The sequence below is a fragment of the Salvelinus sp. IW2-2015 genome, linkage group LG26 (genome assembly GCF_002910315.2).
Source record: "Salvelinus sp. IW2-2015 linkage group LG26, ASM291031v2, whole genome shotgun sequence".
Taxonomy (NCBI): domain Eukaryota; kingdom Metazoa; phylum Chordata; class Actinopteri; order Salmoniformes; family Salmonidae; genus Salvelinus; species Salvelinus sp. IW2-2015.
Window position 1 is genome coordinate 13,045,316 of NC_036866.1, and position 25,732 is coordinate 13,071,047.

The 25,732-nt window shown below is 44.0% G+C and overlaps 1 protein-coding gene and 1 non-coding gene across 2 annotated transcripts; one reads left to right on the top strand and one right to left on the bottom strand.

Moving 5' to 3' along the window:
• Positions 1 to 1,951: 1,951 nt before the first annotated feature.
• trnaa-agc (transfer RNA alanine (anticodon AGC)) lies at positions 1,952 to 2,024 on the bottom strand. The gene has a single exon. It is a non-coding gene; the product is annotated as a tRNA-Ala (tRNA).
• A 493-nt stretch (positions 2,025 to 2,517) lies between these two features.
• LOC111952364 (hyaluronan and proteoglycan link protein 4) lies at positions 2,518 to 25,414 on the top strand. The gene is made up of 5 exons (XM_023970956.1): positions 2,518 to 2,662; positions 7,923 to 8,043; positions 12,726 to 13,088; positions 22,114 to 22,416; positions 23,873 to 25,414. The coding sequence occupies exons 1-5, from the start codon at positions 2,660 to 2,662 to the stop codon at positions 24,253 to 24,255; spliced, it is 1,173 nt and encodes a 390-aa protein (XP_023826724.1). The 5' UTR covers positions 2,518 to 2,659; the 3' UTR covers positions 24,256 to 25,414.
• The last annotated feature ends 318 nt before the right edge of the window (positions 25,415 to 25,732 follow it).

A 25,732-nucleotide genomic window follows, 5' to 3' on the forward strand; every position in this document is an offset into this window, starting at 1 on the left:
GCTGATGTATGGTAATGAAGAAGGAAACGCCCTGCTTGCACATGCAGTCTGTGTGATCAATCACATCAGATCTTCTTACATTACATATTTTTCAGATCTGATCTGATTGGTCAAAAGACCAATTAGTGGAAAAAAGATCAGAATTGGGCTGCCTGTATCAACACAGCCTATAGCAATTCACACTTTGCTGGCAGACTGAGGCGGTATCAATATTAGTGGGTGTGAAGAGGACAGAGGGCATGATGGTCAGATGATGTAAGCTGCAGGGGTGTAGTGCTGCTGGAGCGCGGAGGAGCAGCACTCCCTCAATTCTTTTCAATTTGAGAATACATGTATTCCATGAAAAACAATAGAATGAAAATCCAAATAAATATGTATAGCAGTCTAGAGGTAGTTAAATGGTGGTTTCTTCCCTGTCTATTCTCTGGCAGTGGCGAGAATGATGAAGAACTAATGGCTGTGTGTGTGCACTGTTGAAGCACGTCAAAGGCTTCATCACTATAGCCAATCAGAATGCTGAAAAAAAATCTAAATTCACTGTGTCTGCCTGGATGTTCATAAATCTTCATGGACCCCTTTTGCGCAGTGGAACCCAGAAGGATATGTGACCACTTGGTTACAGCGACACAGTTCTGCCGAGGAAACCCAAGCCAGAGTGGCCACCGCAAAACCCAAAAAGCCTGACCCTCTCTGGAAGTTGCTGAAGCCCTGCTTGGGATGTTTATCCTACATTGGCTATTGGTTGAGACACAGGGCCCTCTAGCTTGGTATTTCAGGGTGGGCAATTGAAAATGTGAATTGGGTCATGTTAAAGGTAATAATGCATTTAGGTTATAGTTTATTGATATGTGTGAATACACCACATCAAAAGCTTGATTTTTATTGATTTTTACAAACACAATATTATCACCTCTCAGAATGTTGCTTGTTTAGTAAAGTTGGATCAAATCTGAATCAATGTTTCGCAAGATCACATCATGATTAATTAGCATTTTAAATAAAATAACTGTTTGTCACATGCGCCGAATACAACTGGTGTAGACTTTACCATGAAATGCTTGCTTACAAGCCCTTCCCAACGATACAGAGTTTAAAAAGAATAATACAAATAAAATAGTAACACAAGAGCAATACAAAATAAAATACAAACGAATGGAGAACCGAATATAATATCATAGCATAGTAGGCCTATAATGTTACTGTTACACAAAAAAACACCTAATTTCTCATGAGATTTTAGGATGGTTAGCTGAAACTGAATAGTAAAAAAACAAAAGTGGGATGCACCAAAACTCAGAGCGTGCCAATGGTAGGATATGCTTTGATCGAAACAAAATACAAGGCTAATAGTTTGTTAACACCATCTGCTCTAGTACTACTTAACTCAGGAAACAGTAATTCAAGAAAATCTAAATTACCATGAAACTGATTGAGATCAATCAAATGATTGGCATGGAGATGCAGTTTGGACGTTTCACTGGTAAAACTTGAATAATTATCATTCACTATTGACAGTGATGGCCTATTTTGACATGAGGTAGCCTATGCCCAATATGGTGTTTGACGTTATTAAAAATATTACATTTGATTTAGACAATATGTGTGGGTATAGGCAGACGTTGCAATTGGAGTATGCATTTTATGCATATTATATAATGGTGGGCTGGCTATTCAATTGGCTACATCTGACAGTACAAACTTTGATTGATGACATAATTTGCATTTTTCTGCGTTCAGACACCTTAAAAAAATAGCACACCACTGACTGGTAAACTGGATTCTTTATGGCCTCCTACTGAGACCTGACAGAAATACAATTTTGCACAATCAAAAGCAATTCCTACTATAATGTAAATTGGCGTGATCCTGACTTCAGGACAGTAGCCTATGCAGTAGTCTATGCCCCTCTTTCTAGAACACTCTTGAAATGTTTGGGCGAAGAAAAATGATTTGGAGAATGCGGGCATCGATCCCGCTACCTCTCGCATGCTAAGCGAGCGCTCTACCATTTGAGCTAATTCCCCGGTTGGCAACGTTGGCTCAGATTAGGCTCATATACTACGCAGTTATATTGTCCCCACCAGTGGTTATTATTTCGTATCCTGCTAAATTATAGTCTATAATAACAACATGCACACAAATCCACACTGGTTGAATTAGCTAATAACATTACATTAGCTACAATTACAATGTTTGCTTTTGGACAACATTGCTAGGCTAAGTTTAATGAGTTTTATGCTATTGAGTGGAACTATCACTGCATTTCTGAAACATTGTGTACCTGCTGGCACAATTTACCATGCCAATGTGACAGCAAATGCAACATTGTAGCACTGTTGTTCCCTGACTGTACCCCGAATGACAGCCTACATTGTAGTAAGATAGGACAGTGAATTGCTCTGCCGCTCTCTGATAGTGATTATCATCATTATACTTAAAATGAGTGGGACAGTCTAACTAGCCCAGTCCTGCCCAGCGTCAGCAGTTCCCCTGCATTGACAAAATGAAACAGCCATAGGGCAGGAGACGGCAAGCTAACTGCAGGATAGAGAGAGAGGATGAGTCAAGTACTGCACCATATCATTAAAAGCCCAGCTGGAGCAGACGACATACGGCATATATAACTTCAGACAGACACAGTATTCTTGAAGAGATAATAATGGTAAGTGGGGGGATGGGTTGCCTCTGTGTCTGCGCATCATGCRGTCTTTTTTATAACTGCATGGGATATTACTGTAGTCTGCAGTAACCTTGAAGAGTTTCTACAGTACTGTAGCCTACTATAGCAGTACAGTGCATGATGAGGAGGAGAGCAGGAGACTGGAGTGTCGCATGTAGGGTTATTTGTTCAAAATGTGGTCAGCAGCATATTTGCATGTTCCTGTTATAGTCTATATAGATAATTAAAATGTATAATATTGCAGAGGTGCCTAAAAAGGAATGTATTCTGCTGCAATAACCCTTTATTACATGAATTCTATTATTGTTTACTTTTTTAAACATCTAAACATGTGGAGGCTCTGTATGACATTGTATCCATATACAGTACCAGTCAAAAGTTGACACACCTACTCATTCCAGGGTTTTTATTTATTTAGACTATTTTCTACATTGTATAATAATAGTGAAGACATCAAAACTATGAATACAATTACATTTTATTGGTCACATACACATGTTTAGCAGATGTTATTGCGGGTTCAGCGAAATGCTTCCTAGCGCAAGTGAGTAGTCTTCCATTATTAAAGTGGCCAGTGATTCCAAGTCTATGTATATAGGGCAGCAGCCTAAGGTGCAGGGTTGCGTAACCGGGTGGAAGGCGGCTAGTGATGGCTATTTAACAAGTCTGATGACCTTGAGATTGAAAAATAGCTTCTGTCTCTCGGTCCCAGATTTGATGCACCTGTACAGATCTCTCCTTCTGGTTGATAGCGGGGAGAACAGGCCGTGGTTCGGGTGGTTGATGTCCTTGATTATCTTTTTGGCCTTCCTGTGACATCGGGTGCTCTGCGGTTGCGGGCGGTGCAGTTGCTGTACCAGGCGGTGATACAGCCCGACAGGATGCTCTCAATTGTGCATCTGTAAACGTTTGTGAAGGTTTTAAAGGCCAAGCCAAATTTCTTCAGCCTCCTGAGGTGGAGTTGTTGTTTCCTGTCTTCACCACCTGGGGGTGGCCGTCAGGGAGTCCAGGACCTAGTTGCACAGGGCGGTGTTCAGACCCAGGGCTTCGAGCTTAATGATGAGCTTGGAGGGTACTATGATGTTGAATGCTGAGCTAAGGTCAATGAACAGCATTCTTACATTTGTATTCCTCTTATCCAGATGGGATAGGGCACTATGCAGTGCGATGGCGATTGCATCGTCTGTGGATATATTGGGGCGGTAAGCAAATTGAAGTGGGTCTAGGGTGTCAGGTAGGGTAGAGGTTATATGATCCTTAACTAGCCTCACAAAGCACTTCATGATGACAGAAGTGAGTGCAATGGGGCAATAGTCATTTAGTTCAGTAACCTTTGCTTTCTTGGGTACAGGAACAATGGTGGACATCTAGAAGCAAGTGAGGACAGCAGACTGGGACAGGGAGAGATTGAATATGTCCATAAACACTCCAGCCAGCTGGTCTGCGCATGCTCGGAGGACGCGGCTAGGGATGTCGCCTGGGCCGGCAGCCTTGTGAGGGTCAACACGCTTAAATGTCTTACTCGCGTCAGCCACGGAGAAGGAGAACCCACAGTCCTTGGTAGCAGGCCGCGTCGGTGGCACTGTGTTATCCTCAAAGCGGGCAAAGAATGTGTTTAGCTTGACTGGAAGCAAGACGTCGGTGTCCGCGACGTGGCTGGTTTTCCCTTTGTAGTCCGTGATTGTCTGTAGACCCTGCCAAAAAAGGTAGTGTGCCTGAGCTGTGGAATTGCGACTCTACTTTCTCTGTACTGACGTTTTGCCTAATTGATTGCCTTACGTAGGGAACAACTACACTTTGAAATCGACCATATTCCCAGTCCCCTTGCCATGGTTAAATGCGGTGGTTCGCGCTTTCAGTTTTGCCCGAATGCTGCCATCCATCCACGGTTTCTGGTTTGGGAGGTTTTAATAGTCACAGTGGGTACAACATCTCCTATGCACTTCCTGATGAACTCAGTCACCGTATAACACACATGGAATTATGTCGTAACCAAAAACGTGTTAAACAAATCAAAATATATTTTATATTTGAAATTCTTCAAAGTAGCCACCCTTTGCCTTGATGACAAATATGCACACTTGGCATTATCTTAACCAGCTTCATGGTGTAGTCACCTGGAATGAATTTCAAGGAAAGTTAATTTGTGGAATTTCTTTCCTTCTTAATGCGTTTGAGCCAATCAGTAGTGTAGTGACAAGTTAGTGTTGGTATACAGAAGATAGCCCTATTCGGTAAAAGACCAAGTCCATATTATGGCAAGAACAGCTCAAATAATTAAAGAGAAATGACAGTCCATCATTACTTTAAGACATGAAGGTCAGTCAATAATGAACATTTCTTTGAACGTTTCTTCAAGTGCAGTCGCAAAAACCATCAAACGCTATGATGAAACTGGCTCTCATGAGGACCGCCACAGGAAAGGAGTTACTTCTGCTGCAGAGGATAAGTTCATTAGAGTTACCAGCCTCAGAAATGGCTGCCCAAATGTGACCAACCACCTTGATTCGGTCATATGTAGCAAAATTTGAACTTGTGTTTATTGGATAAAAGCAGAGACAGAGCTACAAAATGGAATTGCATACACTGCATTTGAGGGACAATGGGAAAGTAATTCTGCTTTGAAAGTTGATAAACTTGTAACTTCACTTTTGAGAATATGGCCTTTGAATGTTTTGGTACCTACTGGAGAGCTCTTCTTTGTTTCCACCCTTTCAACATCGTTCACACCCTCTTAAACATTAGCCCCACCCATCTCTAAGGGTTTATCCGAGAGTTCTGTCCTAACAACAACAGTCAAGCACCCAAGCTAATTGGCTAACGTTGGCTAGCTTGCTATCTACTTCCAGACGCAAATGAGAGAACAGCTCACTGACCATTTTACTCACCTAGAACGGCTGGTTCGGCTGTTTTTATGTTATCCAGAGCGTTGGTGACTGCAACTGTGCTGCTGGCAACAATTTCGGCTTTTTTGCCAACGTTTACTGACACCGGCCATATTCAATGGGTGTTTACAGTTAGTAAATTCATCAGTTATTCTGCGCTCTGGCACACTCAGACAAGAGTGCTCTGAAATCGGAGTAGATAGCCAAAGCGAATTTACCAGCTACGTCTATCAACAGTTGTCGCAGTGATATTCTATTGAAATGGACACTTCCATAGTGGAGTCTTTTGTTAAGACATGTAGCTAACTAGCTCGCTAAACAATGAACCATAATCCCCAACTCATGACGTTAGTACCCTGCATGAATCTGCAGGTAGCTAACCAACCAGGTTCAATGTTGGCTAGCTAACATTAGGCTATAACTAGCAAAGCAAATGGCTCAGATACAAATAATTAGACGATACATATAATGTAAGCTAGTGAGCCAGCCAGCTAATGTTAGCTAGCTAGGTAACAGTGCACTTTAACTTGAAAGGTAAACAACTTCCTGTCAAAATTATAAACATGTAATATATGAAAATGTAGCTAGCTAGACTATCTTACCCGTATATCTCATAGATGGAAGCTTCTCCCTGTCACAGATGCCATTGTTGCCCTTAGTTTGAAGATGTAAACCGGCAGACATGTGTTTTCTCCATCTCATTAGCTATCATACTCTAATTCCTCTGATTTCAAAATTTGGCCCTCCAGAAAGTGGAGAGCAACACTTATGCAGTTCTACTACACAATGCATTTTTTWAAAATCAGTGTTAGACAGGATTAGCTACACATACAGACCAGCTCAAATAGACAGAAGTGTGCTATATGGAATTCCAATCCGAACTCATCTCTCGGCATGTCCAGCCTACTCATTGTCGCAGCCAATCATGGCTAGTGGGGAGGTTGCTCTTTTTTTATGTGGCTAAACCAACTAGGCTCGTAATTTAACAATTTTATTTGTATTTACAGATGACATACAAGTCTGTTATTAAGGCACATGAAAGTTCACATTCCAGAAGGCAATTCTGCTGTTCAGAGGAGACTGCATGAATCAGGCCTTCGTGGTTGAATTGCTGCAAAGAACCACTACTAAAGAACACCAATAATAAGAAGAGACTTGCCTGGGTCAAGAAACATAAGCAATGGACATTAGACTGGTGGAAATCTGTCCTTTGGTATGATGAGTTCAAATTTGTGAGACGCAGAGTAGGTGAATGGATGATCTCCGCATGTGTGGTTCCCACCGTGAAGCATGGAGGAAGAGGTGTGATGGTGTGGGGGTGCTTTGCTGGTGACACTGTCAGTGATTTATTTAGAATTCAAGGCACACTTAACCAGCATGGCTACCACAGCATTCTGCAGCGATACGCCATCCCATCTGGTATGCACTTAGTGGGATAATAATTTGTTTTTCAACAGAACAATGACCTAACACACCTCCAGGTTGTGTAAGGGCTATTTGACCAAGAAGGAGAGTGATGGAGTGCTGCATCAGATGACCTGGCCTCCTCACTCACCTGACCTCAACCCAATTGAGATGGTTTGGGCTGAGTTGGACCGGCAGAGTGAAGGAAAAGCAACCAACAAGTGCTCAGTATATGTGGGATCTCAAGACAGTTGGGAAAGCATTCCAGGTGAAACTGGTTGAGAGAATGCCAAGAGTGTGCAAAACTGTCAAGGCAAAGGGTGACTACTTTGAAGAATCTAAATATAAAACATATTTTGAGTTGTTTAACACTTTTTTGGTTTCTACATAATTCCAATATTTCATAGTTTTGATGTCTTTACTATTATTCTACAATGTAGAACATAGTAAAAATAAAGAAAAACCCTTGAATGAGTAGGTGTCCAAACTTTTGACTGGTACTGTATGCGTTCTACTGTACAATGAAGTTGAACTAATACTTCACCATATTCCAACCTTAACCTACATACACAGACTTAAATGCCCCCTTGGTCAAACCAATTGGCCGAACTAATTGTGTAATACCATTTCTGAATTACTTAATTGAGCAGCTTCATCACCTCGCTCTTTCTCCTGGGGTTATAACTTAGTGCCAAGTCCGGTGACATTATAAGCCCTATTCTGCATTGTACCTTGCTATATCACATGGTGCAATGCACTCTCTTACCACTGCATAATATAGCACATGATGTTCAGTTGCAGAATTGCTCATTAGTCATGTCCTAAACAAGATAGGAGTTGGTCCATCCTCCATGTTATATAGGCTAGCCATTTCAGGCCTTAGGAATGCCAAGCAGCACCATTGGGCACCACCATAACTCAAACGTGTCCCTCTCTCCCTGCCTCCCTTGCAGCTCTCCTCACAGCCTCTGTTCCTGGGGACAGTGACCTGCTTGGTTCTAACCTTTGTCCTCTCTGTGACCTCCCTCCCTGCTGATGCTGAGAAGGGAAGGAGGAAAGTTGTTCATGTACTCGGTAAGATCTGACTTTGTCTCTATCCCCATCCTACACATATTGCTTCACTACATTCCGAGGTACATAGGCTATAACAATCCATCTTTCCAGAAACAAGTCTCTCACCGTTGCCGCTTGTGACAGACCCCCTTCAGCCCCCAGCTATACCCTGGACACCATATGTGAATTGATCGCCCCCCATCTATATTCAGAGTTCGTACTGTTAGTTGACCTAAACTGGGACATGCCTAACACCCTAGCCGTCTTTCAATCTAAGATAGATGCTCTCAATCTCACAAAAATTATCAAGGAACCTAACACGTACAACCCTAAATCCGTAACCATGGGCACCATCCTGACCAACTTGCTCTCTAAATACACCTCTGCTGTCTTCAAACAGGATCTCAGCGATCACTGCATCATTGCCTGCATGCGTAATGGGTCCGCGGTCAAACGACCACCACTCATCACTGTCAAACGCTCTCTAAAACACTTCAGCGAGCAGGCCTTTCTAATCGACCTGGCCTGGTTATCCTGGAAGGATATTGACCTCATCCCGTCAGTAGAGGATGCCTGGTTGCTCTTCAAAGGTGCTTTCCTCTCCATCTTAAATAAGCATGCCCCATTCAAAAAATGTAGAACTAAGAACAGATATAGGTTCCTTTGTTCACTCCAGACTTGACTGCTCTTGACCAACACAAAAACACCCTGTGGCGTTCTGCATTAGCATCGAATAGCCCCCGCGATATGCAACTTTTCAGGGAAGTCAGGAACCAATATACTCAGTCAGTTAGGAAAGCTAAGGCTAGCTTTTTCAAACAGAAATTTGCATCCTGTATCACTAATTCCCCAAAAGTTTTGGGACACTGTAAAGTCCATGGAGAATAAGAGCACCTCCTCCCAGCTGCCCACTGCACGGATAGGAAATACTGTCACCACCGATAAATCTACAATAATCGATAATTTCAATAAGCATTTTTCCACGGCTTTTGTTTTACATGCTTTCCACCTGGCTACCCCTACCCCGGCCAACATCTCAGCACCCCCTGCAGCAACTTGCCCAAGCCCCCCCCCCCCCGCTTCTCCTTCACTCAAATCCTGACAGCTGATGTTCTGAAAGAGCTGCAAAATCTGGATCCCTACAAATCAGCTGGGCGAGACAATCTGGACCCTCTCTTTCTAAAATAAATCGCCAAAATTGTTGCAACAGCATTACCTGCCTATTCAACCTCTTTCGTATCGTCTGAGATCCCCAAAGATTGGAAAGCTGCTGCGGTCATCCCTCTCTTTAAAGGGGAGACACTCTAGACCCAAACTGTTATAGACCTATATCCATCCTGCCCTGCCTTTCTAAAATCTTCGAAAAGCCAAGTTAATAAACAGATCACCGACCATTTCGAATCCCACCGTACCTTCTCCACTATGCAGTCTTGTTTCCGAGCTGGTCATGGGTGCACCTCAGCCACGCTCAAGGTCCTAAATGACTTCATAACCGCCATCGATAAAAGACAGTACAGTGCAACCGTCTTCATCGACCTGGCCAAGGCTTTCGACTCTGTCAATCACCGCATTCTGGTTGGCTGGCGATTTGTTAGATACGGTGTCCTTACAAACCACATAGCATATCATTACACCAGTATGTACTGGTATGTTAGCTAGCTACCTAACATTAGTTGGCTATTTATAAATCAAACTTGCCAGTATATTAACAATAGGATATCTAACTAACTACCCAACGTTTATTGACTTGATTATTCCCGTCATTCTTAGCTTAGCTAAATGGTATAGTCGTGGAATGGTATAGTGCGTTCTCAATGGACATTCAGGTGCTTTTGTAAATTCGCTCTGGCTATCTACTCCGATTTCAGAGTACTCTAGTCTGAGTGTACCAGAGCGCAGAATGAATTTACGAGCGCTCAACACCGGTTGAATATGGCCAGTGTCAGTAAACATCTGCAAAAAAGCCTAATTAAATTGTTTCCAGCAGCACAGTTACAGTCACCAACGCTCTGGATAACATGAAAACTGCCTAACCAACTCTGCTAAGGCGAGTAAAATGGTCAGTGTGGTTTCATTTGTTTCTGGTAGTAGATAGCAAGGTAGCCAACGTCAGCTTTGGTACATGACTGCCCAGCCAGAACGTTCAAATCGACCCTACTCCTCGGCCCGAGGAGTTTACAAACGGACAATCTGACAATGCTCTGAATTTATGAGTGCACTCCAGATTGAATTTAAGAACACACCCAAAGTCGTAAAATGTCTAACTAGTAATTTTTTAGGCTAACTAGCTAGCAAGAGGTTGCATAGCAACAGCATCAACTTCTGGTAGACAGGCAAAGAGCTAGTACATTCAACTGAAAGGATACCGTTCGGTTACAGTATAATAAAATGAACTAATAGTATATAGTATGTAGTATATACTCATTAAGTATGTAGTATACAGTATGTTAGTACGGGTATTCGAACACAGCTCAGAAGTTCTTTCTTCGATGATGCAGTGCCAGGGACACAGAACAAGGCTTGCTGGGGTCTGGTCTTGATGATGAAACACACATCTCTCAGGTGACACGTCTCCTCACCCCATTGGCCCCCACAGGGGAAACAATAGGCTTTGTAGAGAGAAGAAGATAGGCTTTGTGGATCTTCCTTGCTCACATACTATCTAATTATACACTTTCACTATCCTGATATTTTAACTAAAGTTTGGGTGGTTCCAATAACTGTAGCAGTAGTCCCTATATACAGTGCATTTGGAAAGTATTCCGACCATTTGACTTTTTCCAGATTTTGTTACGTTACAGCCTTATTCTAAAATGGATTAAATCATTTTTTCCCCTTTATCACTCCACACACAATACCCCATAATGACAAAGCAAAAACAGGTTTTTAGAAATGTTTGCAAAAGTATTCAGACCCTTTACTCAGTACTTTGTTGAAGTACCTTTGGCAGCGATTACAGCATTGAGTCTTCTTGGGTATGATGCTACAAGCTTGGCACACGTGTATTTGGGGATCTTCTCCCATTCTTCTCTGCAGATCCTCTCAAGCTCTGTCAGGTTGGATGGGGAGCGTCACTGCACAGCTATTTTCAGGTCTCTCCAGAGATGTATGATCGGGTTCAAGTCTGGGCTCTGGCTGGGACACTCAAGGACATTCAGAGACTTGTCCCGAAGCCACTCCTGTGTTGTCTTTGGCTGTGTGCTTAGGATCTTTGTCTTGTTGGAAGGTGAACCTTTGCCCCAGTCTGAGGTCCTGAGCGCTCTGGAGCAGGTCTTCATCAAGGATCTCTCTGTACTTTGCTCCGTTCATCTTTCCCTCGATCCTGACTAGTCTCCTAGTCCCTGCCACTGAAAAACATCCCCACAGCATCATTCACCGTAGGGATGGTTCCAGGTTTACTCCAGATGTGACGCTTGGCATTCAGGCCAAAGAGTTCAATTTTGGTTTCATCAGACCAGAGAATCTTGTTTCTCATAGTCTGAGAGTTCTTTAGGTGCCTTTTGGCAAACTCCAAGCGGGCTGTCATGTGTCATTTACTGAGGTGTAGCTTCCGTCTGGCCTCTCTACCATATAGGCCTGATTGGTGGAGTGCTGCAGAGGAACTCTGGAGCTCTGACAGAGTGACCACTTTGGATTCTTGGTCACCTCCCTGACCAAGGCCCTTCTTCTCCGATTGCTAATTTTGGCCGGGCGGCCAGCTCTAGGAAGAGTCTTGGTGGTTCCAAACTTCTTCCATTTAAGAATGATGGAGGCCACTTTGTTCTTGGGGACCTTCAATGCTGCAGACATTTTTTGGTTCCCTACCCCAGATCTGTGCCTCAACACAATCCTGTCTCGGAGCTCTGCGGACAATTTCTTCGACCTCATGGCTTGGTTTTTGCTCTGACATGCACTTATATAGACAGATGTGTGCCTTTCTAAATCATGTCCAATCAATTGAATTTTTCACAGGTGGACTCCAATCAAGTTGTAGTAACATCTCAAGGATGATCAATGGAAACAGGATGCAGTTGAGCTCAATTTCGAGTCTCATAGCAAAGGGTCGGAATACTTTTGTAAATAAGGTATTTCATTTTTTCATTTTTATAAATTTGCAACATTTTGAAAAAATCTGTTTTGGTTTTGTCGTTATGGAGTATTGTGTGTAGATTGATGAGGGGGAAAAGGTATTTAATCCATTTTAGAATAAGGCTGTAACATAACAAAATTTGGAAAAAGTCAAGGGTCTGAATATTTTCCGAATGCACTGTAGGTAAAGTACAGGTACAGGTCAGCTCAAGGGTGTCAAATTCGGTCTTCAATAAAGTCTGGAGGGGCGCACCGAATTTTTTCCCCCCTTGCCATTAAAATGTGCAAAAAATTGTCCTCTATCCATCTTTAATGGAATTGTCAATGCTCCCTGACTAGCTTTCATTTATGTGATTATTAGCGAGCTGGACACAGTCAAAAAACGATGTGAATGTAGGTCCATTATAATTTTTACAGAGTTTCAATTTGGTTTTAGTCATTTTAAAGTATATTGAGTATTTTTCCCTGCCAAATAATACAAAAAATTAAATAATTATTATGATAATGTTTTACTCAAACCACCTGCAGGCCGGACTGGACCCCCTTGCGGGACCAGATCATTGAAAAACATAAGTCCTCCCAACCTTACCTCTCCTGACCATTCTTCTTCCTTTACTCTCCCTCTTTGTGTCCAGAGGATGACACTGGGGCAGTGATCGTTCAAACCGCCCCTGGTAAAGTGATCACCCACCGGGGAGGCTCCATCACCCTGCCCTGCCGCTACCACCACGAACCCGAGAGCTCTGACCCCAACCGCATCCGCATCAAGTGGACCAAGGTGACGGATGCACTGGTGTTTGAGGACGTGTTTGTGGCGTTGGGCCTCCAGCAGAGGGTGTTCGGGTCATACCGGGGTCGTGTGTCCCTAGAGCAGAACGGACCGGGGGACGCATCTGTCATCATCCACAACGTCACTTTGGAGGACTACGGACGCTACGAGTGCGAGGTCACCAACGACATGGAGGACGATACGGGATTTGTCAACCTGGATCTTGAAGGTCAGGGGTTAAGGTTGAAGGGTTCAAATCAAATCACATTTTATTTGTCATATGCTTCGTAAACAACAGATGTAGACTAACAGTGAAATGCTTACATATGGGCCCTTCCCAACAATGCAGAGAAAAATAATTATAACATAAGGAATAATTACACAAATCAAATCAAATCAAATGTATTTATATAGCCCTTCTTACATCAGCTGATATATCAAAGTGCTGTACAGAAACCCAGCCTAAAACCCCAAACAGCAAGCAAACCTAGGAAGAAACCTAGAGAGGAACCAGGCTATGAGGGGTGGCCAGTCCTCTTCTGACTGTGCCGGGTGGAGATTATAACAGAATATGGTCAAGATGTTCAAATGTTCATAACTGACCAGCATGGTCAAATAATAGTAATCACAGTGAACAGGTCAGGTGTCACGCCCTGACCTTAGAGAGCCGTTTTATTTCTCTATTTGGTTAGGTCAGGGTGTGATGTGGGGTGGGCATTCTATGTGTTGTGTTTCTATGTTTTGGCCGGGTATGGTTCTCAATCAGGGACAGCTGTCTATCGTTGTCTCTGATTGGGAATCATACTTAGGCAGCAAATATTATAAATATTTGTATATTTATAAAAGTAATATTTATCGAACAAAAATAACATTTATTGTGTAACTGGGAGTCTCGTGAGTGCAAACATCCGAAGATTATCAAAGGTAAGCGATACATTTTATTGCTTTTCTGACTTTCGTGACCATGCTAATTTGGGACTAGCTGTTCTAGCATTGATTGATACACTCACAAAAGCTTGGATATCTTTCTCTGTAAAGCAAATATTCAAAATCTGACACGATAGGTGGATTAACAACAAGCTAAGCTGTGTTTTGGTATATTTCACTTGTGATTGCATGATTATAAATATTTTTTGTAATATTTTTTTCGCTCTGCCAATTCAGCGGTTGTTTAGGAAAATGATCCCGTAAAAGGGATCCGTAGTGCAGAGAAGTTAAATAAAGAATCATGAACACGTACCACGCTGCACCTTGGTCCACTTCTTCCGACGAGCGTTACATCAGGGTTCCATAGCCGCAGGCAGAACATTGAAACTGAAGCAGCAGCACGGCCAGGTGGACTGGGACAACGAGGAGTCATCATTCCAGGTAGTCCTGAGGCATGGTCCTAGGGCTCAGGTCCTCTGAGAGAGAGAAAGAAAGAAGAGAAGAAGAGAATTAGAGAGAGCATACTTAAATTCACACAGGACACCGGATAAGACAGGAGAAGTACTCCAGATATAACAAACTGACCCTAGCCCCCCGACACATAAACTACTGCAGCATAAATACTGGAGGCTGAGACAGGAGGGTCAGGACACACAGTGGCCCTATCCGATGATACCCCCGGACAGGGCCAAACAGGGAGGATATAACCCCACCCACTTTGCCAAAGCACAGCCCCACACCACTAGAGGGATACCTTCAACCACCAACTTACCATCCTGAGACAAGGCCGAGTATAGCCCACAAATATCTCCGCCACGGCACAACCCAAGGGGAGCGCCAACCCAGACAGGAAGATCACGTCAGTGACTCAACCCACTCAAGTGAAGCACCCCTCCTAGGGACGGCATGGAAGAGCACCAGTAAGCCAGTGACTCAGCCCCTGTAATAGGGTTAGAGGCAGAGAATCCAGTGGAGAGAGGGGAACCGGCCAGGCAGAGACAGCAAGGGCGGTTCGTTGCTCCAGAGCCTTTCCGTTCACCTTCACACTCCTGGGCCAGACTACACTCAATCATATGACCTACTGAAAAGATGAGTCTTCAGTAAAGACGTAAAGGTTGAGACCGAGTCTGCGTCTCTCACATGGGCAGGCAGACCATTCCATAAAAATGGAGCTCGGTAGGAGAAAGCCCTGCCTCCAGCTGTTTGCCTAGAAATTCTAGGAACAATTAGGAGGCCTGCGTCTTTGTGACCATAGCGTACGTGTAGGTATGTACGGCAGGACCAAATCGGAAAGATAGGTAGGAGCAAGCCCATGTAATGCTTTGTAGGTTAGCAGTAAAACCTTGAAATCAGCCTTTGCCTTAACAGGAAGCCAGTGTAGGGAGGCTAGCACTGGAGTAATATGATAAATGTTTGGTTCTAGTCAGGATTCTAGCAGCCGTATTTAGCACTAACTGAAGTTTATTTTGTGCTTTATCCGGGTAGCCGGAAAGTAGAGCATTGCAGTAGTCTAACCTAGAAGTAACAAAAGCATGGATTAATTTGTCTGCATCATTTTTGGACAGAAAGTTTCTGATTTTTGCAATGTTACGTAGATGGAAAAAAGCTGTCCTTGAAACAGTCTTGATATTGTTCATCAAAGAGAATCAGTGTCCAGAGTAACGCCGAGGTCCTTCACAGTTTTATTTGCGACAACTGTACAACCATCAAGATTAATTGTCAGATTCAACAGAAGATCTCTTTGTTCCTTGGGACCTAGAACAAGCATCTCTGTTTTGTCCGAGTTTAAAAGTAGAAAGTTTGCAGCCATCCACTTCCTTATGTCTGAAACACAGGCTTCTAGCGAGGGCAATTTTGGGGCTTCACCATGTTTCATTGAAATGTACAGCTGTGTGTCATCCGCATAGCAGTGAAAGTCAACATTATGTTTTCGAATGACATCCCCAAGAGGTAAAATATATAGTGAAAACAATAGTGTTCCTAAAACGGAACCTTGAGGAACACCGAAATTTACCGTTGATTTGTCAGAGGACAAACCATTCACAGAGACAAACTGATATCTTTCCGACAGATAAGATCTAAACCATGCCAGAACTTGTCCGTGTAGACCAATTTGGGTTTCCAATCTCTCCAAAAGAATGTGGTGATCGATGGTATCAAAGGCAGCACTAAGGTCTAGGAGCACGAGGACAGATGCAGAGCCTCGGTCTGACGCCATTAAAAGGTAATTTACCACCTTCACAAGTGCAGTCTCAGTGCTATGATGGGGTCTAAAACTAGACTGAAGGATTTCGTATACATTGTTTGTCTTCAGGAAGGCAGTGAGTTGCCGCGCAACAGCTTTTTCAATTTTTTTTGAGAGGAATGGAAGATTCGATATAGGCCAATAGTTTTTTATATTTTCTAAGTCAAGGTTTGGCTTTTTCAAGAGAGGCTTTATTACTGCCACTTTTAGTGAGTTTGGTACACATCCGGTGGATAGAGAGCCGTTTATTATGTTCAACATAGGAGGGCCAAGCACAGGAACCAGCTCTTTCAGTAGTTTAGTTATAGGGTCCAGTATGCAGATTGAAGGTTTAGAGGCCATGAATATTTTCATCATTGTGTCAAGAGATATAGTACTAAAACACTTGAGTGTCTCCCTTGATCCTAGGTCCTGGCAGAGTTGTGCAGACTCAGGACAACTGAGCTTTGGAGGAATATGCAGATTTAAAGTCTGAGTCCTTAATTTGCTTTCTAATGATCATGATATTTTCCTCAAAGAAGTTCATGAATTTATTACTGCTGAAGTGAAAGCCATCCTCTCTTGGGGAATGCTGCTTTTTTGTTAGCTTTGCGACAGTATCAAAAATACATTTGGGATTGTTCTTATTTTCGTCAATTAAGTTGGAGAAATAGGATGATCGAGCAGCAGTGAGGGCTCTTCGATACTGCACGGTACTGTCTTTCCAAGCTAGTCAGAAGACTTCCAGTTTGGTGTGGCGCCATTTCCGTTTCCAATTTTCTGGAAGCTTGCTTCAGAGCTCGGTTATTTTCTGTATACCAAAGAGCTAGTTTCTTATGACAAATGTTTTTAGTTTTTAGGGGTGCAACTGCATCTAGGGTATTGCGCAAGGTTAAATTGAGTTCCTCAATTAGGTGTTTAACTGATTTTTGTCCTCTGACGTCCTTGGGTAGGGAGAGGGAGTCTGGAAGGGCATCAAGGAATCAAGCACTTATAGCACGACTTTTGATGCTCCTTGGTTGGGGTCTGAGCAGATTATTTGTTGCGATTGCAAATGTAATAAAATGGTGGTCCGATAGTCCAGGATTATGAGGAAAAACATTAAGATCCACARCATTTATTCCATGGGACAAAACTAGGTCCAGAGTAGGACTGTGGCAGTGAGCAGGTCCGGAGACATGTTGGACAAAACCCACTGAGTCGATGATGGCTCCGAAAGCCTTTTGGAGTGGGTCTGTGGACATTTCCATGTGAATATTAAAGTCACCAAAAATTTGAATATTATCTGCTATGACTACAAGGTCCGATAGGAACTCAGTGAGGAACGCTGTATATGGCCCAGGAGGCCTGTAAACAGTAGCTATAAAAAGTGATTGAGTAGGCTGCATAGATTTCATGACTAGAAGCTCAAAAGACCAAAACGCAGTCATACATTTTTTTGCAAATTGAAATTTGCTATCGTAAATGTTAGCAACACCTCCGCCTTTGCGGGGTATATGGTCACTAGTGTAACCAGGAGGTGAGGCCTCATTTAACACAGTACATTCATCAGGCTTAAGCCATGTTTCAGTCAGGCCAATCACATCAAGATTATGATCAGGGATTAGTTCATTGACTATAACTGCCTTGGAAGTGAGGGATCTAACATTAAGTAGCCCTATTTTGAGATGTGAGGTATCACGATCTCTTTCAATAATGGCAGGAATGGAGGAGGTCTTTATTCTAGTGAGATTGCTAAGGCGAACACCGCCATGTTTAGTTTTGCCCAACCTAGGTCGAGGTACAGACACGGTCTCAATGGGGATAGCTGAGCTGACTACACTGACTGTGCTAGTGGCAGACTCCACTATGCTGGCAGGCTGGATAACAGCCACACTATACACTATTTCATTGTGGAGCTAGGGGAGTTGGAGCCCTGTCTATGTTCGTAGATAAGATGAGAGCACCCCTCCAGCTAGGATGGAGTCCGTCACTCCTCAACAGGCCAGGCTTGGTCCTGTTTGTGGGTGAGTCCCAGAAAGAGGGCCAATTATCTACAAATTCTATCTTTTGGGAGGGGCAGAAAACAGTTTTCAACCAGCGATTGAGTTGTGAGACTCTGCTGTAGAGCTCATCACTCCCCCTAACTGGGTGGAGGCCAGAGACAATTACTCGATGCCAACACATCTTTCTAGCTGATTTACACGCTGAAGCTATCTTGGACTTGGTGACCTCTGACTGTTTCATTACACAACGAGTAATGATAACTTGGCTATATACACGGTGTACCAGTACCGAGTTGATGTGCAGGGGTACGAGGTAATTGAGGTCGACATGTACATATAGGTAGGGATAAAGGGACTAGGCAACAGGATAAATAATAAATGGTAGCAGCAGCATATGTGATGAGTCAAAAGAGTTAGTGCAAAAGGGTCAATGCAGATAGTCCGGATAGATGTTGGTTAACTATTTAACTAGCAGTCTTATGGCTTGGGGGTAGAAGTTGTTCAGGGTCCTGGGGGTAGAAGCTGTTACCTACAATGGCGCTGAAGGAGATGGCCGCCATTTTACGATCCCGTAACCAATTGTGCTATTGAGTATGTTTTTTGCGTTATTTTGTACATAATATGTTTCTGCCACCGTGTCTTATGATCGAAAAGAGCTTCTTGATATCAGGGCAGCGATTACTCACCCCGTTCCTGAGGAATTCTTCTTCTTCAACAAGTCGGATGGGAAGGATTTACTCCAGACACCCGACAAGGCCCTCATCCCCGTCATTCGCAGAAGGAAAAGACGGAGGTATATCATGGACGACGGTCCGGGTGCCTTGTAAGGATCCGTCGCCGAGAGGGTAATCTACCTTCATAATCGATAATAAAATAGACAAACTATGAGCATGTATATATCCTACCAACGGGACATTAAAAACTGTAATGTATTATGTTTCACCGAGTCGTGGCGGAACGAAAACATGATTAACATAGAGCTGGCGGGTTTTAAGCTTTTCCGGCAGGATAGAATAGCAGCCTCTGGTAAGAGAATGGGAGGCGGCCTATGCATATTTGTAAACAACAGCTGGTGCACGAAATCTAAGGAAGTCTTGAGGTTTTGCTCGCCTGAGGTAGAGAATCTCATGATAAGCTGTAGACCACACAATTTACCAAGAGAGTTTACATCTATATTTTTCATAGCTGTCTGTTTACCACTGCAGACCGATGCTGGCACTAAAACCGCACTCAATGAGCTGTATACAGCCATAAGCAAACAGGAAAATGCTCATCCAGAGGCGGGGCTCCTAGTGGCCGGGGACTTTAATGCAGGGAAACTCAAATCAGTTTTACCTCATTTCTATCAGCATGTTAAATATGCAATCAGAGGGGGGAAAAACTATAGACCACCTTTACTCCACACACAGAGACGCATACAAAGCTCTCCCTCGCCCTCTATTTGGCAAATCTGACCATAATTCTATCCTCCTGATTCCTGATTACAAGCAAAAACTAAAGCAGGAAGCACCAGTGACTCGGTCAATAAGAAAGTGGTCAGATGAAGCAGATGCTAAGCTACAGGACTATTTTGCTAGCACAGACTGGAATATGTTCCGGGATTCTTCTGATGACATTGAGGAGTACACCACATCAGYCACTGACTTCATCAATAAGTGCATCGATGACGCCGTCCCCACAGTGACCGTACGTACATACCCAAACCAGGCAACATCCGCACTGAGCTAAAGGGTAGAGCTGCCGCTTTCAAGGAGCGGGACTCTAACCCGGAAGCCTATAGGAAATCCCGCTATGCCCTCCGACGAACCATCAAACAGGCAAAGTGTCAATACAAGACTAAGTTTGAATCGTACTACACCGGCTCTGACGCTCGTCGGATGTGGCAGGGCTTGCAAACTATTACAGACTACAAAGGGAAGCACAGCCACGACCTGCCCAGTGACATGAACCTACCAGACGAGCTAAATTACTTCTATGCTCGCTTCGAGGCAAGTAACACTGAAACATGCATGAGAGCACCAGCCGCTCCGGACGACTGTGTGATCACGCTCTCCATAGCCGATGTGAGTAAGACCTTTAAACAGGTCAACATTCGCAAGGCCGCAGGGCCAGACGCATAACCAGGATGTGTACTCCGAGCAGGCGCTGACCAACTGGCAAGTCTCTTCACTGACAACCTGTCCCTGACCGAGTCTGTAATACCAACATGTTTCAAGCAGACCACCATAGTCCATGTGCCCAAGAACACTAAGGTAACCTGCCTAAATGACTACCGACCCGTAGCACTCACGTCTGTAGCCATGAAATGCTTTGAAAGGCTGGTCATGGCTCACATCATCACCATTATCCCGGAAACCCTAGACCCACTCCAATTTGAATAATGCCCAAACAGATCCACAGATGATGCAATCTCTATTGCACTCAACACTGCCCTTTCCCACCTGGACAAAAGGAACACCTATGTGAGAATGCTATTCATTGACTTCAGCTCAGCGTTCAACACCATAGTGCCCTCAAAGCTCATCACTAAGCTAAGGACCCTGGGACTAAACACCTCCCTCTGCAACTGGATCCTGGACTTCCTGACGGGCCGCCCCCCAGGTGGTAAGGGTAGGGAACAACACAGCCGCCACGCTGATCCTCAACACAGGGGCCCCTTAGTGGTGCGTGCTCAGTCCCCTCCTGTACTCCCTGTTCACTCATGATTGCACTGCCAGGCATGACTCCAACACCATCATCAAGTTTGCCGATGACACAACAGTGGTAGGGCTGATCACCGACAACGATGAGACAGCCTATAAGGAGGAGGTCAGAGACCTTGCCGGTGGTGGTGCCAGGACAACAACCTCTCCCTCACCGTGATCAAGACAAAGGAGATGATTGTGGACTACAGGAGAAGGAGGACTGAGCACGCCCCCATTCTCATCGACAGGGCTGTAGTGGAACAGGTTGAGAGCTTCAAGTTCCTTGGTGTCCACATCACCAACAAACTATCATGGTCCAAACAATCCAAGATAGTCGTGAAGAGGGCACGACAAAGTCTATTCCCCCTCAGGAGACTGAAAAGATTTGGCATTTGTCCTCAGATCTTCAAAAGGTTCAACAGCTGCACCATCGAGATCATTCTGACTGGTTGCATCACTGCCTGGTATGGCAACTGCTCTGCCTCTGACCGCAAGGCACTACAGAGGGTAGTGCGTATGGCCCAGTACATCACTGGGGCCAAGCTTCCTGCCATCCAGGACCTCTATATCAGGCGATGTCAGAGGAAGGCCCTAGAAATTGTCAAAGACTCCAGCCACCCTAGTCCATAGACTGTTCTCCCTACTACCGCACGGTAAGCGGTACTGGAGCGCCAAGTCTAGGTGCAAGAGGCTTCTAAACCGCTTCTAACCCCAAGCCATAAGACTCCTGAACAGCTAATCAAAGGGCTACCCAGACCCCCCTTTTACACTGCTGCTACTCTCTGTTTATAATCTATGCATAGTCACTTTAACTCTACCTACATGTACATATTACCTCAATTACCTCAACTAACTGGTGCCCCCACACATTGACTCAGTACCGTTACCCCCTGTATATAGCCTCTCTTGTTATTTTACTGCTTCTGTTTAATTATTTGTTATTTTAATTTTAATTTTTTTACTGAACTTTTTTTTCTTCATAACTTCTTAAAGCATTGTTGGTTAAGGGCTTGTATGTAAGCATTTCACTGTAAGGTTGTACCTGTTGTATTCAGCGCATGTGACAAATAAAAATGTATTTGTTCAGGATCCTGTTGGTGCATCGATATCGCTTGCCATGCGGTAGCAGAGAGAACAGTCTATGCCTTGGGTGGCTGGAGTCTTTCACAATTTTGTAGGGCCTTCCTCTGACATCGCCTGATATAGAGGTCCTGGATGGCAGGGAGCTCGTCCCCAGTGATGTATTGGGCTGTACTCACTGCCCTCTGTAGTGGTTAGATGGGTTATGTGTGGTGTAAGACCTCAGTCAAAATGAGGACAAAAATGAAGTATTTGAAAATGTAACAGGCAGAATGGAGTTAGTGTTTCTCAGCTTTCACAACATTAGTAACTTGTCCTCATAGTTCAGTATCTCTCTCTCGCTCTTTCCTCCAGGTGTGGTGTTCCCCTACTACCCACGGGTGGGGCGCTACAAGCTCAACTACCACCAGGCTGAGGATGTGTGTAAGGAGCAGGATGCCATCCTGGCCTCCCATGCCCAGCTCCACAAGGCCTGGCTAGAGGGCCTGGACTGGTGCAACGCAGGCTGGCTGGAGGACGGCTCCGTCCAGTACCCCATCTCCCACCCCCGGGACCAGTGTGGCCGCAAGGACACCGCCGCAGGGGTACGCAACTACGGCTACAGACACAAAGAGGATGAGCGCTACGATGCCTTCTGTTTCACCTCCAACCTCAATGGTGAGTGTGTGGTGTGTGTGGGGTCCTTTCAATGCTTACTTTTCTTGAGCAGATGAGATATATGAACATTGATTGGTGACGGGTAGATTCCCCAGATATCTTTCCACCGTATTGCCTCTGCTCTGACTATACAGTGTTTTCAGATCTGTGCAGACGAAGGGAAGGAGATGAGGCAAGGTGTATTGAGATGCAGCCAGAGTCCACAGCAGCGATCGGAGCCTGTCTCTGATCTCTGCCTGTGATCCCCTAACCTTGTGTTGATTCCACCCTCTTAAAAGGGCCACAGGGTTTTCTAGCTGTGCTTTTATCTCCTCTCCTTTGATTTCCATCAACACTTCCACACAGCCGTGGCAGGGGGAGAAGCCTAGCCTGGTTCTAGGGCTCAAAACACATTTGGGAGCACTGCTGCTACACTGCTGCTCTACTGTACAAGAACTCGTCATGACAGAATTATCCATCTGCTACCAGGGAATTGAAACATTCAATTTTGAGAATCTTGATTTATGGGTACAGCCGTTGAGTGCTACGGTAAGATTGTGACTCAGTCGGCAAAGAAATAACAACATTGGATGCATTCGGAAACAAAATGGATTTTCAATCTTTTTCTTCTCCTGAGACTGAATAAAAGTAATGATTTTCTTCCTGTGAACATTAAAGTAAAAGTCATTTTGTCAACAATATCTGAGCATCTGCCTAGTTAAATAAAATTAAAACAAATCTGAACTAGAGAAAATAAAGTACACAGTAGCCATAGTCGAACATTAACCTGGTACTTCATAGTGGAGACCTAGCAGTCTTTTCATTGCAGTGAGTTAATTACAGTCAACAGACATCTGGCCTGAGATGTGGGCTATCTTCAGGAGTAATGGTAGGGGATACTGTTGCACTGACCAGCTGGAAGATATTAACACAGTAGCCTTTGGGGAAATATGAGACAATATTCCTCCCTAACAGGCATCAGCCACATAAACAAACGCAAAATCGATAGCCAAGTGTAAGGCTGCTGGCAGCCGTTCTGTGTTTTCTAGGGTTGCTTTTTTATTTCTCTCTGTAAAAACTTAACTCAGCTTCATTTTTGCTCAAATACTTTCTGCAATCATGATACCAATTCTGTAAATTCTGGTAGGCGAGAAGTCTTCCCAGTGCAAGATGAAAGTAGAAATTGAAGTATTTTACTGTCCACCGATGCTGTATTGCTTTTCGATTTTGAGCAGCTGCCCAGACGGATGTTTGGTTGATTAGAGATTGGGAACACATTCTGCAGGCGAGGTATCAGACTGGTCTAGGCCATAAGAACTCAGGATCTCTCCCCTCAGGGAATCTGCTGCTGTCTCATGTGGTTCTCTGTCTTTCTTTCTCTGTCTCACACCCCTGGCAATTTATTTCCTTGTCTATTCTGGCTCCCTCTGTCTGTTTCTCTCTCTCTCTCCCCCCCCACCCCTTCTCTCTCCTCCAGGTAAGGTGTATTTCCTGAAGCGATTTAAGAAGGTTAACTATGCTGAGGCAGTGAAGGCGTGCCTGCGTGACAGCTCGGTGGTGGCCAAGGTGGGTCAGCTCTATGCTGCCTGGAAGATCCAGCTGCTGGATCGCTGTGAGGCCGGCTGGCTGGAGGACGCAAGTATCCGCTACCCCATCGTCAACCCACGCACCCGCTGCGGAGGGCCCCAACCGGGGGTCCGCCACCTGGGCTTCCCCGACTTGAAGTTCCGCCTCTACGGGGTTTACTGCTTCCGCAAGAACCAAGAGAATGTTAATGTTGATGTAGTTAAGCTGACACAGCACCCAGGGAAGAGCAGTAAGGACATCCCCATGAACACCACTACCACCAGAAACATCTAGAGAGAGACTGAGAGGAGGGTTTATTAGGATCACTCTTGCTACAACATAGCTCCATCCATTGCTTTAACTAAACAATGTTGCTGAACATTACTGACAAGATATGCTAATTTGCAGCAGGATTCACCAGAAAGAGAAGGTAACAGCGTGGTTCAGTTAGGGGCGGAATCTTTATCTCCGTGATTTCTCTTGTTTTAAATGAGGTGGCAGTCATGTTGAGGTTGGTTTGTGGGCCCACCATTGTCTCAGAGAGGCTTAGCTAGTAAATGCAGCAGATCATCATTTCTCAGGCACATCAGGATTAGAAAAATGAACGCCATTGTTTACTATGTGTCTATTAGAGACATGGCGAGAGACCACAGACACGATGGGGGCTCAGACTTCACAGTGTGTTCTGTTCTCCATGTGGCTTCATTTCTGGAGGAAAGGGTCCTTTGCTAAAAGCACTCGACTTTAAGCAGTGCCAGCCGCAGAGAGTCACATTAATTAGCGGGCTGTGGAGACAGAGACAGATAATATACTATGTCTGTCTGACTGTAATGAATGCAGCACATTAAGCGAGCCCCTGATAAGCAGATACTGATGATGAGCTTTAAAGCAGACTACTATCATGCCTAATCTATCTGCAAATGTTGCCAGGTGCCAGCATGATGCCCAAGCTTTGCCTGGCATGGCAGAGCACTGCTTAGAGGTGCCCTTTGAGTTCTACTGCGCCCCCAGTCGTGCGCCTCTATCCGGTTGCCATGTTTGGGTAGAGCCATCTGAAACGTTTCTCCTCAGTAACTAACTAAGTACTGGCAACCGTACCAGAGCTCAATAAACATAGTGAATGTTGCACTTTTAATTAGATATATTTTATGACGAAATGGTTAGTCTATAGCAAGCATGTTTTACCTGGAGCTAATTTTAGTAACTGAGGCTGATCTAACTGAACTATGTTATAGCTGCTTTAATAGCTGCTTGATTACCTCATGTTTCTATGCAGCCATGGCCATTGATTGCACTATTTGTTCAATTGTGAAAACCACAATTGAACTGTATCAGTCATTATCTTGATGTATGAATTGTATCTATAGTGAGGGATATATGCTGAAGCTGTGATACAAAAGTAATACATTAGATATTGACAATGTTGTTCATTAAAACTGATTCTGTGAGATTATGTTTTTGCATTTTCGTCATCTCTACTGTATCTGGTCTTTAAGTGTTTGTTTCTGAGTAGCACTGTGAGTGCAGGCTGTAGTGGGAAAACACTTGGTGCACTGCCAACACAACAGAAGTGAACATGTAATTTCCATAGCAACAGTCTTAACAAGCCCATATCAAGTTTGAGGCAAACTAACAACATAAAACAATCATTCTATTAGTGATGAATTTGAGCAAAGCAAATTGGAATGATTATGAGTTACCTGTAGCTACGTCCTCAGAAGCACAAACTTAAAGTATGTTGAGACATTTGTTAAAGACACATTCAAATGCC

What these genes read in the sequence shown, in the direction of transcription:
- LOC111952364 (XM_023970956.1), top strand. An exon ending in GAAAGTTGTTCATGTACTCG is followed by an intron (nt 8,044 to 12,725) that starts GTAAGATCTGAC and finishes CTTTGTGTCCAG; the next exon opens with AGGATGACACTGGGGCAGTG. An exon ending in TTTCACCTCCAACCTCAATG is followed by an intron (nt 22,417 to 23,872) that starts GTGAGTGTGTGG and finishes TCTCTCCTCCAG; the next exon opens with GTAAGGTGTATTTCCTGAAG.